The 17,764-nt window shown below is 33.6% G+C and overlaps 1 protein-coding gene across 1 annotated transcript; it reads right to left on the bottom strand.

The window, feature by feature from the left end:
• Window positions 1-133: 133 nt before the first annotated feature.
• LOC138319640 (neuronal acetylcholine receptor subunit alpha-5-like) lies at window positions 134-7,151 on the bottom strand. Its single transcript, XM_069262790.1, has 7 exons — window positions 6,977-7,151; window positions 6,162-6,340; window positions 5,861-5,905; window positions 4,551-4,663; window positions 3,241-3,779; window positions 2,697-2,927; window positions 134-2,351 (listed from the first exon to the last, which is right to left on the bottom strand). The coding sequence occupies exons 1-7, from the start codon at window positions 7,149-7,151 to the stop codon at window positions 2,152-2,154; spliced, it is 1,482 nt and encodes a 493-aa protein (XP_069118891.1). The 3' UTR covers window positions 134-2,151.
• Window positions 7,152-17,764: the final 10,613 nt, after the last annotated feature.

Genomic DNA, 17,764 nt, shown 5'->3' with positions numbered 1-17,764 from the left:
CGTTTCCCCCTTGATTCGCGTCAATATAAATTTGCAATAAGTAAAATAAATGCCTACTAATATCAATGATTCTTTAAAGGATTAATTTTATATAGTGTTGGGCTTTAGAGCTACACTATAACTGAGGATGTTAACGCAGCTGTCGTATAATACATATTTACGTTATTACTCTAAAGTTAAAGGACTGTCCTCAAATAACTTTTATATAAATATAGTTATAGACTCAATCTTCGTACAAACAGACTGTCAATAATAACTGTCCTTGTTAATCACATCGGTAAACACATGTACAATATTTGAACATGACAATAATAACGATACTCGGTGTTTGTGATCTTATGAATTCTTTCAAAGATAGAATAAAGAGGGGTTTAATGTACTGTCAGAGTGATCACGATCTCCATTGTTTGATGCTTTTTGATGCTTTCTTTTTAAACTTTGACAAAAAATTGTTTAAATCAAAATGACGTTTTAGAAACTAATTCAAGTACGCATGACCACCTCAGAGATTTTCTTTTCATAGGTCATAGCCTGGTACCGATCTGCCTTTACATATAAGGGCTGGCTTGTGTTTCGATCTAGACATTGTGGAACATAGAAGAGATGATTGCATTAATTTCAAAATAGGCTAAACTTACAATAAACATTATTTTAAGACAATAAAAAATACATATTTTTTCTGTAAACAAAAGGGAAGGTGATAAAAAGTATTGTTTGCTACACGATGTGAGACAAAAATATAAAGTATCATATCAGTTTTTTGTCGTTAACACTTGCTTTCTATAGCAAAACATAATGAGACAATATCTTTTAACATATGTCAGAGTATAGATATAAATGTAAATATACTTGGTTTAATACAGAACAGTCTGTAAGATGATATACTCATAGTTAATATTTACTCTATGTATACTGTACCTATAGACAGACCATTGTTAAATAGAGGATCCGTCTATTGTTGTTTTAGAATTACAAAACACGTTTGACCTATATATTTACTGATACTTAAGATCACTGACAGGGCTTGTTAAAGTCAATTGGATTGAAATTTCACGTACTGTATACTGTTAAAAATATTTAAATTGATAGACGATTTATTTCCAAAAAATAGTGATTCGTTTGATTAAAGTTAGAAACTTCATATAAATAATAAGTTGATCTTGACATGACGCATATTTATAGTATTCTTCCTCTAAAGATTCATGGATACATGTAGACGTGCATATCGCACTGTGCTTACTGCATTATCTATCCATTACGCCCCTCAACCTTTAAATGTGAGAAATAAGAGTTGAACCTCGTAAACTGAAAGACCACGCTCCAATTTCTCGAAACAAACGTTTAAAAGAAAAAAAGCGAACTTAAATCACACACTTTCATATTAGTTACATATTAAGGAGAAAAACTACAAGTCTACAATTTTGTTTCGTGAAATTGAAGCCCAGTTAAATTCAATACATTTTGTTAGTCCCAATCAAAGCTGTCATTATAAAATTTAAGTAAACTTCATTGGAATGCTGGGATAAATCGAAGTGTTACACCGGTCCCACTGACTTCGAATTAACAAAGTTTCACTGTATTTTAGAACATGATATTCTGCATATTAAATACATCTGCCTTTGAGGGTAGATATTCATTGTAACGTCAATAGATTGCCGACGTAACATCATACTTTTAAGAGAAAATGAAGTGAGTTTCGGTCACAAGATAATGACAAGGGATACTTACCTGCAAGCGAGGTAACATGTAAAGATGGAGTTGCTATTGATAGTAATTAAGTTCAATTCATTATGAATCAGAATAATAGTCGATATATTGACAAAATAATGAAAAACATTCAGTGGAATAAATGATCATTATCCAAGATTCGCCATTTGCAATGTAAATAATATATAATAAGATTCAAAGGTCGAACTAAAAAATTGTCGCACAATCTTTGAATTCAGATACCACGCCATTGTTTTCTGACATCACACCATCTTTTCGTGACATCATACGTTATAATATCGCTCCTTGGATAGCCAATTTATCGTTTAGATCAAAATGATGGCGTATTCAATAAATAGCATGCGAATTGATTAAACAACTCATACATGATATAGCAATTGTCTTGTTCGATTAGTTATGATTGGAACACATTACTCTGAATATTTAGACATTTGCGTATTCGCCGGCTAAAATGGAGAAGAAAATAATAGAGGTACACACTATAATCCACATGAAAATGTTGAAGAACGCCGCGTCAAGGATCTTTGAGATGGTATACCAGGTGAGCTGTTCCTCAAGGCTGTCCTGTGAAGCCAGGTCGTATTCCGGTACAGGATCAGGTACATTCACCTTTATTTTGGAAACTTCGAAATAAAACAGGTGAGGTATAAATTACTATATGATATATCATAAAAAATGTAAGAAGGAACATATATTTCCAAAATGGAAACTACTATAATTTCTTGATAATAAGATATATCTTATATATTTTTCAGATTCGATCACATTTACAAGCTCTGGCTTTCCTGAGGTGAAAATAGATTACTTGAAATAATAAGTATTTGTCATATTGCTCTATGCGAACCAAAAAAGCAATTCACGAATAGCCCGACAGATGTTAGTATTGCGGTATTAAGAAACTACCACCATTATTTGATTATATTTAAACTCTCTTGGATGGATATGGCTGGAATATCATTTCAGTTTACCAGACAAAACATGGATAGTCTTGGTATCATTGGGCCGAACTTTCTTTTTACAACAACTACTGGTGCTACAGCTTCCTTTCCAGCAGGCCAGTGGCATGATGATGGCTGTGGTGATACGCCTAGTCCATGGTGTAATATCCTGTCCCTCCGGCCGTGAGTGAAAGTTTATCACCAGTATCGTACACAGGACGGACAAGGTTCCATAGCAAAGGATAAGACTAAGGTAGATAGCTGTATAAACATATACGGTAACACTTTACATGGATTTGTTTCTCCATTTTTTTGGGTAAAACTATATAATAATCATCTTCATGAAACATTAAGAAAATAGTCAATTATGGTTAATAGGGAACTTTTTGTTACAGTTTAAGTAAAGAATAACATCATTAATTCATCTTTGAAGTTATCATTTCAATACGAAAGTGTATTAAACTCTGAATTTTAGAGCAGATAGCTTATATAATACAGTCTTTTTCGATTGCTATACATCTAGTAATATATTGCAAAGGAAAAAAATATGGAAGCATGCCATAAAATAACTTACATAAATAGCATACGGATACTGATGTGCTAGGAATGTTGTCTGATATCAATGTCAAGTACACAGCGTACGCCAGCAAGACAGTCAGAGCAAACCCAATTTTCTCTCCAGATTCCACGGGAAGCTTAAACACCATGGCACTGAGCACCGCCATCAGTGCCACTGGAAACAGAGTATTCAACACATGGAATAGCGGCCGTCTCCTCAGCTGGATGGAAAATTTAACGTTCGAAAAACTGTTGTCACCTTTTGAACGACTTCCAGAGACTGCACCTTCGGTTGCCAATAATTCCCATTCGCCATTTGGTATAAATGCAGTCAAATCCACACGCTCGCCCTCGTCAAAATCGAGGCTGATTTCGTTGTTTGTGTAGGCCCATGAGGTCAGGGACAGATAACAGGTCTGAATATCCAGTGGGTAATACATAATGTCGGACACACATGATACAGTGTAGATGTCGGCTGGAGACCAGGTAATCAGCCCCTTGTCCTGTATTCGCATGGGTGTATTCACGTCACTGATGACGGATATACCGTGTACCCTGTGCACAAACAATTAATGACGTCAAGTCGTCCGTAAGTATACGGGTATTGATGACGTATCGATCGACAGTAAAGATACCTTTATTAATGAATATTCCAGTTAAAAAATAAAGTGATATTCACGTGCGCAGTGAAATCAGCTCAATTGGATATCAGATATATTGAAGTCTTCATTTTTATCACAACTACTGTAAGTTAGCATTAATTGCGTTTCCCCTGTGGTTTTATTGAAATCTGGCTATTATAACCGGGTTGCATTGACATAAAGTCAATGCTAACAATGTATTTTCGCTTACAATTAAACACCGTGCTGAATCTAATATTTGATGCTGAAACTAATTGTATTACTTATTTTGTAAATGTGTTGTCTTCTGCTAACTAGAAAATTGAATAAACTATACGAATATAAAAATATATTACAATGGGATAGCTCTGGTCAAGTACCGTAAATTGGTATATTTTAGCGTGGAGAAATTTTACCGTTTTTGTATCAAAAGAGGGTGGTTAAAATTTGGTGCGTTTAAGTTTGGCTTTTCCATGTTGTCTGTATTAAAATCACAGAAATAAATGATAGAAAGGTCATTATCTTAGCTCTGACGACAAAATGATTTTTCCAACATAAACTTAATATTTTCGCAATGTATTTTTACCATTGAATTTTTTTTTCAGAAAAAATTATTACAATGGAACACATATTGAAAACTATGTGCCAAAATTGTAATTCCAATCCAATGATAAACCAGTAGTTCTGGAGTGTAATTATAACTTACGCATTGTCTATCAAGAGTGAAGGACGCCACACGTAAGTCTCTGTACTGAACAGGAACTTTATGCTGGAATAACTACTATCGGTATCCCACGACAAACGTTCGTCTAACCATGCCTGTAAAATTCAAATGTTCCATTTCACTTCGAAAAAAGTATAATATCAACAGTAAAACATTTATCTACTATGAACCTGTAAAGGTCAGTGTGGGGTTATATCAACCTTGTAAAAATAAAACATCCTTTCTATATAAAACGTGTGGTATATTTGATTTTAATTCTAGAAAATAACTACTTTATCAGGCTAACCTGTTATCCTTACCACATTTTGTCCTTAAATAATAAGGCGAGACATTATTCGTGTTCAAATCTTTTATATTAAGCAGGGGCCACAAGGCTGACACTAGGTAGTTAAACACGACATAAAATTACCAGAGCCCGGTTGTTCAAAACGTGGTTTAGATTAAACACATGATTAGTGGAATTTTCGTTTCAAAACTTTTATCTTCTCTAAAGTTGGCGAAATGGTAAAGAATGAAGTATTTCAAATTAATTTGTGTGAATCATAATTCCCATCTAATTTTACACAGAATCATTTTATTTGGATTTGCAAAGTGTTAAACTGTGATTAGCCGAATCATCTTTCGCACAATTGAACCCAGAATGAATAAGTCTCAAGGATGATGTTATCGTTAGGACTGCTATTCCTTTATGATGTTATCGTTAGGACGGCTATTCCTTATTGGAAATATCTCCAATGAGTTGGTAAATAAAACCCCATAGTCTGTCCATTGGAATACAAAAGATTATCAATATTGTACGTCTCTTTATGATGGACTGGTGTGTTTTTTTATTTACTTCGTGATGTTAAACTTTTAAGGGCAAAGACAGTGTATATATAATGTTGATTTAACACAAAGTCGACTTTTTTGTCCAGGCATATATGGTAGTACTTCAAATGAAAGTCACTTCAAACCTTAGCTTCATCTGTCCGCTACATATCTCGATCATGCAGCAAAGCTAACAAAGGCAGTCCTGATTGTCTTCGAAAACTTCTTATTATCAGAAATGAAGGAGTGAAACCTGTCCCTTTGCAAGGGTGTTCAATGATTTTTCTTTCTTTAATTTCACCTTTTTAATCGATATCAAATTTGAATTACGATTTTGCCCTTATAACGGTTTTAATATTAATCAATGTTATATTGTTATCATACTAAGGCCTACACTGAATAGTTATCTTATTAAATGTGACGTCACTCTACCAATTAGATGTGAACGTTAGCACCAGTTATGAACATTGTACACACATACTTACAATTGAAAGATATCCCGTCAGCGATAACGTTTGGTCCTTTATACTCTGAAAGAAGTTTAATATTTTGAATAAGGAATACAGCTATCATTTCTGCTATATCCAATGATAAACTTATCTTTTAATTGTAACATGAGCAATCACTTTCTAGTTTCGGGAGCATCAAGATTGATTAAAAATAGTGATCGACTTGTTTTAACTTGAAAGTCCGTAATTCTGGGGCGATATTATCAACTGATTTCCTTTGTATAACGCGAAAGAAAATATCAAAGCAAAATATTTTGGATTTAAAGTGAAAACCTACCATATCATTGATGGTAAGTATGCTGAGAGACACATTGATATGTACTCTCTCCGTGGGCCGCTGTAGTTCACTATACCCACGAAACAGATCGTCCCGTAATTCAGTCTCCAGTTCCTTGGAATAATCAGGAGGAGGACCCCCTGGAGGTGGTCCTGGCTGGCTCTTCACATTTATAACGACTAGTAACAAACAATAGCATAGTTAAAGTTATATGTGTCATAAATTCTTAAGGGAATATTTTCTCATGTTATATTTTATATATTACGATAATATAACTTTAATGGATATACAGTTGCAAAAATCTAAATATCTATAATAATGTAAAAAGAAAAAAGGATACAAGAACTACTGTCCAAATTCAAAGACATTGATAGAAAACTGCAGATCTCCGCTCAAAAATGATTCGCTCAGTATTCTCTCAGTTGACATCGTTGGTAAGCTAAGGCTGGAGTTGTATTAAAGTTTCTTCAAACAATGACATAGTGTACTCCTACGCGTACTATGGACTTCCGGTTGCTTAAAATAATGAATATACAGTCATTTCATTAATGTTGAATTCCTTTTTCCGTTGCTAAGGAAACAGGATATATATATATATACACAATGTTACTTAATCTCATAGTATGATATACCGACACATATATAAGTGCCAGACACTGATAAAAACACAGGTTAAAAAGATTCCATGGATTTAGAATATCACAGGGTTTGCTGTCCATTCCTGTGTGTAATTTGTTTTTACTTTTTTTCACCCCGATTTGTACAAATTTTGTCAAAAAGATGGTTGAAATTTTGCTGGGTGGTTTTTCCAGTACTTATTGAGTCTTGACTTGAAGGTATTAAGAGATGGTGAACACACCACTTCCTCTGGTAGAGAATTCCAGATGTTGATAACTCTGTTGCTGAAGAAGTGGCCTGATTATCCCAGTCTAAATTGCCTTTTATATAGTTTTCTGGAGTGCCCCCTCGTTGAAGTTCGTCCAATTTCATTGAATATAGTGAGTCGACGTTCAGTATGTCCAAATGATTTAGAATTTTGTAGGTTTGAATGATATCTGCTCGTTCTCTACGATATTGAAGTGTAGGTGATGTTGTACAATACGTTCAGTTTACAGAGAGCAACCAACTAAAGAATTTTACATAGACCACAGTGTTAAACTTTGTTAAAGTTTTGTACTGTATTATTAAAACAAAGGAATATTAGTTAGCTATTGTGTTCTATAATTAAAGTCTAGGTTATCATATAACACTAGATAGAAAAAAAGTTTGGGTCCTTCTGCTCAAACTCCAACCAGGGTAGCTTTATTGAAATCAGGCGTATTTTGCACTTAAAAAATCCTGAAATTCTAATATTTTTACCTATTTATTATCAAAATTGGTATTTTGAACCTAAATCTCAATATGAATTTCCAAATTAATATCATGGTTATCTAGGAATAATTACCTGTCAGAAAACATTTTTACATTTGAAATTCATAATTAGCCAGCCAATCAGCGGCCGGGTTGAAATTCTATCCTGGGCTCAATGTATACACAGCAGGGGCCATTTCGAAGGTTTTTTTTTTTATTTAGTTGGTTGTTCCCTACAGATCTTACGTTCTTCATCTGAAAACTTCAAGACTTGATGTCTATGTATATCAGGTCAGTATTTAATTTTGTCACCGGAATTTCACGAATTTATCTATAAGGTCGGAGTAATTAACGCATAACAAATATTCAGATGTATTCATTCAGGAATATTATCATTTCATTATTAGAATTAAACAATAAAAAAAAACAGGCGGAGGACATCTTCATTTTTTGAAGCGGATACAGTTCATAAAAATAGAAAACAATTTCGATTATTAGTGTTTACTGAATCACTGATAATTAATAATGACCTATCTGTAATATATTCACCGATATTGTAAGTTTATTGCACTGGATCAAATCCTGCTGTATTCCCTATATGATACCAATGTTAATGGGTTGGGACTATCGTAACATCAGTGTTTTTGTTTGAGGAGTACACTATAATTTCTGTGGATATGACCATAAAAGCAATGTCCTACACAGGCAAAATATCTTGTTCTTAAATTGACTTAAAATTCACATGTATTTCTTATTTAAAATCCTACCTATATTTACATAAAAAAAGAAGAATATCGTAAAATGGGATATTTTGGATGTGATCATATTTTGGGTTATTTCACGTTTGTCAGGAAAGATTAAAAACAAACCAAAACTTTGATTATATAAAAACATCAATATATTAACACGCTATGTGAACACGAAGGCTTGGGTATTCAGTTACCAGTCACGTTACGTAAACATGATATGTTGTGCCAACCGCAAAACAAACCCCAAAAAACACTGTTACCTGGACGAGTTGGGTTGTAAAACCATGCGTATACATGTATGTATATGGTAATTAATCACTCTTATTGAAGATCAATACTTTAGAGGATTGTACTTCAAATCCAATCACGTCAGTTTTCTATTGTCGAGGGAACTATGCGTTTACATGTAATAAAAAGGGCTGCTGCGTTATGCAATACAAGGAAATGCTCAGTATTTTTAACTTTCGTTCAGATAAGAGTTGTACGCCAACATTATACAGAGCACAAGGAAACGCCTGTTAAGGCACACAATTTCAGCCGCCCTATTCTGATACTTAAAGGTAAAAAATCCCGACGGTTAATAACGTGTTATCCCAATTTACGGCCATCAATTTCAAGTTAAGAAGACTTGCCTATCTATAAGCATAAGTATAACGTTATATAAAATAATTGATATATTTTGTTAGGTTGCAGCGTTTGTGATTTGAAAAATGAGTGATGTTGACCTGATATTGTTAAACAATATTTCAAACAATGAACAATTTATATTCTACAATTAAACTGTTTTGTTTTGTCTTAAACTTTGATTATTACATTTGGATCACGTATATATTGTATCTTCAATTACGGAAAAGAGTTATATTTAAATATTTTTGTCTTAAATACTTGAAGAGCTATTAGCGATTGTGGGTTTGTATTTATTGAACACAACATGTGTATGTAAGTATCACATAATATTTTTCAGAAAATAAATGTATAATTTTCGCTCACAACTTCATGATGTAGCAATCAATACTAGCAATCAGGGACAAATAACTCTAGTATAGACAGAATAAATCTGTCCTCACACAAAATGTTTGATAACGTTCGCATGCAAATTAGGAATGTGTAGGGTATCTTACAGCTAAACTCTCACTAGTTGCGCAGGCATACAATGATAAATCACATTATCAGAAAATGTCTGAGGTATTTCATTGTGCAACCAATTATGTTTTTAAAAACAAAGAAGTGTCAAAGTACAATGCAGACAGTTTCCAAGTATAGTAAATTGTATAATCGCTATTATGCATGCAATCAATTTACTGCATAATATTAGTTATCAGATCGACAACATGTCATGTAAAGTTCGGTGGTGAATGCACATGCTACACATTATCATTGATGATTACAATATCAAATTATTTCACAGAATATTACATTGTAAAAAGGGAAATTAGATATTGACTGACATGTGAATTACACCGTTTTGGTCTGATGTCCAAAATTGTATTTTCAAAGTAATACTCATGTGATCGACATACAGATGTATCAACCATGTCTTTGTTCATGACGCTTAAATCAATTATAATCATCTTAAATAATTACGTTTTACAGCATATCAGAACGGTATAATATATAGCAGACGTATTACTAATTTGAATAATAAAACATATGTTAGAAAATTCATTAAAAGGAGCAGCAATATGTTTTTTTTTCAAAAGTTGAATTTAACAAAAACATCATTTACATCATTAAGGTTTCACGGGGTGCCTATGGGGGTGCCTGGAAGCCATGCAGTCTGACTGACGATTAGGTGAGTGGTGTGTGATCTGTGTGAGCAAAACTTGGTGTTGAATAACCCTCCAGACTCTCGCTCGCCGATGAATCAAGTAGATCATATGTCATCGCGGTAAAGTTTACGGATGGTTAAAGCCCAAATTCTAGGTCGTCTACGTAAATGGAAGGTTCAACAAGACGAGCATTACCAAGCAAAAAAAAAGTTGACAGACTCGAGATAAAACGGGGACAAACATTTTCATATCTGAAGAACCTCACACCAACTAGCCATCAACAATTGTCCGACGTCTTGGGTAAGGCCAGAAAGTCTACTGAAAACTTGTCCACTATTTACTGGGACCAATGACGGACGCGTATTTTCTACAAAAGTCGGGCAGCACGGATTTAGCAAACCTCATTGTTAAATCACAACCCCGACTATTCGCGCATCTTGCCACTGCACATTGATCAAGCAGATGGCTTTTGAACAGGTCACTTTCCAAAGTATTAAATACCCAATGACCTTACATTTTCATTTTTGTTTGTATTCAAACTTTTCTGCATTGTATCTTGTACAATGGTGGTTACACTTATCTTCTGAGAGTACCCTGCTTATGGTTATTCTTATGTCATACAAGTTGACATTTACTGCTCTCTGGCCAATCTACACTGTGTATACCTCATGCGTCAAAGCTCTTTCGCTAATGGCGCATCTGGATGGTATAGGGATATACTTTACATTAATTATCCTGAATGGTCTTGACTATTTTTTAATTTGCTATGATATGCGACTGGTACTATATGATATTCTGGCCTTGCATATTACATAGTTTAGGGAGTTTCTCCATTGAGTGATCTGACAGTGGTATACGATGATATTACATGAGTATTGAATGATATAGATGATCTCTACATTTGAGTTTTTGTGTAGGTATAATAATGTCCACATTAATATTTGATTGCTACTAGGCGGATTTGTGTATTGGTATCAGGAATGTGTAGTTAAGGAATTTCTGTATATTTGGTATGTATTGAAAAGGTATAGGAGTAGTCTACTATTGGTATCTGATGGTAGTATGATACATCTACAATGGTATTTGATTTGAATGTGAGGAATATTAAGCATTGATATGCTGGAGTGAGAATACCGCACTATATACCTGGGATATCTAAATGGTCTTCGGATCTTTTACATTGGTCATATGGCATGGCTCTAAGATATATCTGTCACTAGTATTTGCTGGTATAGGGATTATCTAAGTAGCAATCCGACTGATGACTAAGAGATCCTACAGACGTATTATGTAATAGTAAAGCGATCTCTACTATTGGGATTGATAAAGTACCTGATTTAAATAAGTTGTGGTATCTGCTGGCTTCTAGCGAGGATATTTACATGCGGGTATATGTCTGGCTGATGTCAACCTTGATCTCTTGACATGTATACTACGCAGATACATCTACTCGGTATCTCGAATTTGAGGGGTATTTGTTTGTATCATTAAATGTGCATGTCTAAACACTCGCACTCTGGGCCTGATAAATTGTTTTATAGGCACCATCAGCTACTGTCAAGTTCCGATAGATTCTTTGACCTTACATCTGCCTACATTGAATACTACATTGGGTCCCCTAGAGATTGATAATCGCCTTAAATTGTCTAGTATCGTATCGGAACCTTATCCTACTACACCATTCGATCTTTCTTGTGAGATACTCTATAGGAAAATAATCTGGACATTAGCTGTTTCTCATTCTCGCTACAAAAGCCCTGTAACGCGTTCGCCTCGCCATTGATAAAATCCTATGTACTTTCAAAAGATTGAATGTTATCTCTCATGATTATGAGTTAACCCCATCTTCGCCCTGTTGAGAGCATGTACACTCCAATAAGACATGGCTTTGTGTTTGAGTATACACTTGTCGTTCTCTCTTTCTGTGTCTTGTTGTGCACAATCATCGAAGAGTGTTGTTACCTTGACCTACGAACCAGATAAGAGATCCACGTGCCTTTCTGTAGTGTACCTTATCCGGTTTTTCCAGCGTTTAATGTGTGAGTGCGTCCGTGCGAGACCTTGTGCTATATTTATGCTATGACAATGGTTAACAGGCGATATATCTGCGATTTGGCATAGGGTTTCAATCGGTTGCTTCTATTGCAAAGCGTATGGAGGACCAAATTTAAAAAGAGTCGATATAATATAAACGTTAATTTTCGATTTCTTTGCCCATGAACATGTTATTTATCGTGACCTCTTTGTTTCTAGATATAAAAGCCCAGTTTGGCATCTGTAATACTTATGTGCTTACAATCACATTTTAAGAATATTAATTTTTGTCATATTTTATTACTATTACTATTTTTAGACATGGATGTAGAAAAAAAAATCCAGGTCCAACTGAAAATGAATTGTCTATATTCCACCTGAATACACGAAGCATAAGGAACAAATTAGAATACATAGAAAATATTTGTGATGAGTTTAACATTGTTTGCTTTACAGAAACACACTTAGATGATCGGGTGCCTTCATCTGATTTAACCCTATCGGGATTCATGGAGCCATTTAGGAAAGATAGAAATTTTGCTGGGGGTGGAATTTTAGTCTACTACTCTGATTTCTTAAAATGCATACGGAGAGATGATTTAGAATTTCAAGGCGGAGAAGTAATCTGGATTCAGGTGGAAATAGCACGTCAAATTTTTTTAATCTGTACTGTTTATAGACCCGAAAACTCACGTCATCCTTTTTGGGAGAATTTTAAATATTCAGTTGAAAAAGCTTTAGAAAGTACACCAAATGTTATTATTGTTGGTGACATTAATATTGATATGTTAACTCTATCAAATAATCACATTTTAAAGCAAATTATGTTGGAGCTTGACTTAAGCAATGTTATAAATGAACCGACCAGGTATGGGGCCACAAGACACAGTTTACTCGATCCTATTTTGTTAAGTGATATTTCGAAATGTATAGATTCACATGTAATTTCAGTTGATCGTGATATCAGCGACCATGACGCATGTGTCGTATTTTTATCTACGCCTATTAGCCTTTCACGAACCTATATTCGTGAAGTTTGGTCATACAAACATGCAAATTTTGAAAAATTTAAATATATTAATAAATTCTTTTGACTGGGAAACATATTTTTCTAATTACACGTCAATTGATATTGCGAGCGTTAAATTTACCGAACAGTTTTTGTTGTATTTGCTAAAGAATATATACCAAGGAAAAAAGTATATATACGACCACATGATAAATTATGGATGAATTCTGATCTGCGGAAAGCCATCCGATTGCGAGATAGGCTACACAATGCAGTTAAACGAGTTAAGTCCGCATTCAACATCGGTAAGTTTAAAAGACAACGTAATAAAGTCAATAACATGAAAAAATATGCTAGAGAAGTTTTTTATGAAAATGTGGGCGATGTTATTGATAATCTTAATACTAGTGATCCTAAAGCATATTGGAGATTGGTAAGGAAAATTTTTAAACAGTCGAACAACAAAGAAGCTATACCACCTTTATTAAACGATGATACGGGAAATGTAGAAATAGGTGATTCTGAAAAGGCAAACATTCTCAATAAATACTTTTGTTCTATTTCCACGATAGATGACAGAAATAAACCTCTGCCTATTTTTGAATCTCGTACAGAATCTGTGCTTGAATCTGTTGTGGTAACCAGTAATGAAATTTGTGATATTTTAAAAATTCTTAAATTAGGTAAAGCATCTGGTCATGATAATATTAGTCACCATATGTTAAAATATACTGCAAATACTGTGTGTAAGCCATTGGCTCTTCTATTCAATATGTCATTAAATCTTAATATTTTTCCAGAAACTTGGAAAAAAAGGTATTGTTCTACCCCTATTCAAAAAAGGGGATAAGGCATTTGGTATCCAATTATAGACCTATAACGTTGCTATCTTGTCTAGGTAAAGTTTTTGAAAGAGTTATGTTCAAACATATTTACAATTTCTTTTTTGAAAATTCATTGTTTTATGAAAAACAGTCTGGTTTTATGATGAACCATTCAACGGTTCATCAATTAATAGAAATGTATAATACTATATGTTGTTCACTTGAACAAAAGAAACATGCCTGTCTTATATTTTGTGATATCTCCAAGGCATTTGATCGAGTATGGCATAAGGGTCTGTTATTTAAATTGAATGCGTATGGCATAAAAGGTAATTTGCTTAATTGGATGAAAAGTTATATATCAGGTAGACAACAGCAGGTAATTGTTAAAAACGAATATTCCAGCACAGGTTGCACCAATGCTGGAGTCCCACAAGGAAGTGTGTTAGGGCCTCTTTTGTTTTTAATATATATTAATGATATAGTTGACAATTTAGATAGTGTATCACGTCTATTTGCTGATGACACTTCTTTGATGTATTCTTCATCCTCTGTTCACGATATTGAATTAAATCTTAATAGAGATTTAGATAGATTAAACAGATGGTCTCTAGATTGGCTCACTAAATTTAATCCTCAAAAAACGGACGTTTTACTAGTATCCAACTCTGAAAACCTGCATCCCTTGCAACTTTCTTTTGGTGATGAAATTTTAAGATGCGTTGACAGTCATAGGCACTTAGGTGTGACATTTAGTGCAGATGCTAAGTGGTCGTTACACATTTCAGAAATTCAAAAATCGTGTATGAAAAAAATTTCGGCATTACGTAAGTTAAAATTTTTACTCAATAGGAAAACTTTATTAAGGATATATAAAGCATTTGTGTTGCCTGTGTTGGAATATGCGTGCGAAGTATGGGATGGTTGCTCTCTGGGAGATGTTAACAAACTCGAACAAGTGCAGCTTGAGGCGGCAAGAATCATAACGGGTATGCCATCCTTCTCAAGTAAAGACTCACTCTATTTCGAAACTAATCTTGTACCTCTAGTAAAAAGAAGAAAAAATAAAAAACTTATTCTAATGTATAAACTCCATAATAACCTAACCCCATCTTATCTGACCAATATCCTTCCTCCTAAAGTTGGAGAGCGATCCGCCTACAACATGAGAAATAGAGAAAACTATGTTATTCCGAAAGTTCGTTTGTCATGTTCACTTGAATCTTTTCTTGCCATCTTCTATTAGATTATGGAATTATTTGCCTAGCAATGTCAGAGAGCAGCCATCCGTTCGTACCTTCAAAACATTGATACAATCTGATGTAAAATTCTTTACCCGTTTTATTATTTTACTGGGAAAAGGAAGTTTAATATTTTACATACAAGATTGCGACATTCGTGTAGCAGTCTGAACTATGATTTGTACAGAGTAAATATAATTAACGACCCATCATGCGCATGTGGTAATCAATGTGAAAATGCAACTCATTATTTTTTTGAATGTAGTCTTTATACTAGGCAAAGGGATGTTTTATTCCGTAATGTTTCACAATATGGTAATATTTCAATTAATATTTTGCTTTATGGTGCTCCACACTTGTCCAATATGGAAAACCAAATGATATTTCAATGGGTACAAACCTTTATTAAAGATAGTGCTAGATTTTAGGTCAAGTCTGTAACAACAAACTCATTTTGATTTTTTTCTATTTTCTTCTTCAATATTTTCTGTATATATACACATAATTATATGATTGTATGCTGTCAAAGTATTGTATATACATGTATTATGGAGAAGGCATTATTAAGTTGTGATAACTTGTGCCTAATCCATTATTGTATTTTTGACAATAAAAAATATGTTTGAATCGAATTTAACAAAAACATTATATCAACCACATTTGATTACAAACCTACGACATAAAGTTGTTTTTTATTACTGCTATAGTAAATATATTGATGAAAAAGTAAATTGGTGTCCAGTTGATCAAGAAATGATTTGACAAATCACACATGTAATTACAATGCTCACCTTCAAATCACTGATTTTATAGCAAAAAAAAAAAAAAAAAAAAAACCACGTTCGCTATCACGTGATTAAGCTAATCACCTGTCTTCAATAACCTAACCCTAGTAGATCCAATCAATACTAACCATACAAATTACAGAGGAGATAACAAACTTTATCTAGACATCTCAGATCTGAGGCATTTTCAACAAATTAGACACAATGCCGAGAAAAGGTTACTAATAGGTGTGACTTCTTAACAAACTTAGTGAATTAGAGTATGGTAGGCAGGCCTAATTATCAAAACACCCGTTACCATTTAATTTACCATAATATGAACTCGGATCAGGAGACACGTAGTAATTAATTGCAATTCATACCAATCAATAATATAATAAGAAAAATGTCTGCAAAACAAAATAAAATGTTGTCCGATATTGACATCATATTCGAAAGTCATTTGAAAGTTTTGATTATTAATCTAAAATACAGTCGAACTATATTTGTTTTCAGACAAAAATATATCAAGAAAAATAAAGAAAATTACAATTAATAAATGTACTAATGCGAGTGATTTTGCATAAAAAGCAGGTAAACAATTATATATATAACTCATGTACCGAGATATGGAAACATCATGTAACAACGTAAAATGTATTCGATAATACTACATGTATATGCAAAACTCAAAATCAAATCGTTACTAAATAGAGAAACAACTTGATTTTCGCGTGAACATTATTTCGTGACTTCGTTTAAAAAACATATTTGAGAATGCATATATTTGCTTTAAACTGTTCTTACTAACGATCTTGTATTCATATATACACACATTTTAAAAGTTATTCACGAAACATTTGAATTTGTGTTCGAGCTCTCTCACAAAACATTTGAATAGGTGTTCGAGCTCTTTCACGAAACATTTGAATAAGTCTTCGAGCTCTCTCAATAAACATTTGAATTAGTATTCGAGCTCTTTCACGAAACATTGGAATTAGTGTTCGAGCTCTCTCACGAAATATTTGAATTAGTGTCTGAACTCTCTCACGAAACATTTAAATAAGTGTTCGAACTCTCTCACGAAACATTTGAGTTATTGTTCGAGCTCTCCCACGAACCATTTAAATTAGTGTTCGAGCTCTCTCACGAAACATTTGAATTAGTGTCTGAGCTCTCTCACGAAACATTAGAATTAGTATTCGAGCTCTCTCACGAAACATTTGAATTACTGTTCAAGCTCTCTCACAAAACATTGAATTGGTGTTCGAGCTCTCTCACGAAATATTTGAATTAGTGTTCGACCGTCTCATGAAATATTTGAATTAGTGTTCGACCGTCTCACGAAACATTTGAGTTAGTGTTCGAGCTCTCTCACGAAATATTTGAATTATTGTTCGAGCTCTCTCACGAAACATTTAAATTAGTATTCGAGCTCTCTCACGAAACATTTGAATTACTGTTCGAGCTCTCTCACGAAACATTTGAATTACTGTTTAAGCTCTCTCACGAATCATTTGAATTAATGTTCGAGCTGTCCCACGAAACATTTGAATTAGTGTTCAATCTCTCTCGCGAAATTACGCGAATTTGTGTATCTTGCGAAAAGTGGTTTATTTTACCTAATTGTGACAATTGATCGAATCGATGAATTTGATTGGGTGGCATAACAAGCATCAGGTGGCGAAATCGTCATGTCGCTCCATCACGGGAGCCTCAATTGTTTTTTTTATACGAATATTACAGTTTTTATCCAAATTGGACTATTGAAAATAATAAAACAAATGCTAACATTAGGTAGTAGGATACATGTACAATTTAATTAAAGAGTGAAAAATGTAACAAAACACTCAAACCACACAG

The sequence above is a fragment of the Argopecten irradians genome, chromosome 3, assembly GCF_041381155.1.
Source record: "Argopecten irradians isolate NY chromosome 3, Ai_NY, whole genome shotgun sequence".
In the NCBI taxonomy this organism is placed as follows: domain Eukaryota; kingdom Metazoa; phylum Mollusca; class Bivalvia; order Pectinida; family Pectinidae; genus Argopecten; species Argopecten irradians.
Note: the sequence above shows the minus strand (reverse complement) of the source record. Positions and strands in the feature narration are given on the sequence as shown.

What these genes read in the sequence shown, in the direction of transcription:
- LOC138319640 (XM_069262790.1), bottom strand. Translation starts at nt 7,151, where the DNA reads ATGAAATTGGACGAACTTCAACGAGGGGGCACTCCAGAAAACTATATA. An exon ending in TGACGGGATATCTTTCAATT is followed by an intron (nt 4,664 to 5,860) that starts GTAAGTATGTGT and finishes TGAATTTTACAG; the next exon opens with GCATGGTTAGACGAACGTTT. An exon ending in GACTATCCATGTTTTGTCTG is followed by an intron (nt 2,352 to 2,696) that starts GTAAACTGAAAT and finishes TTTATTTCGAAG; the next exon opens with TTTCCAAAATAAAGGTGAAT.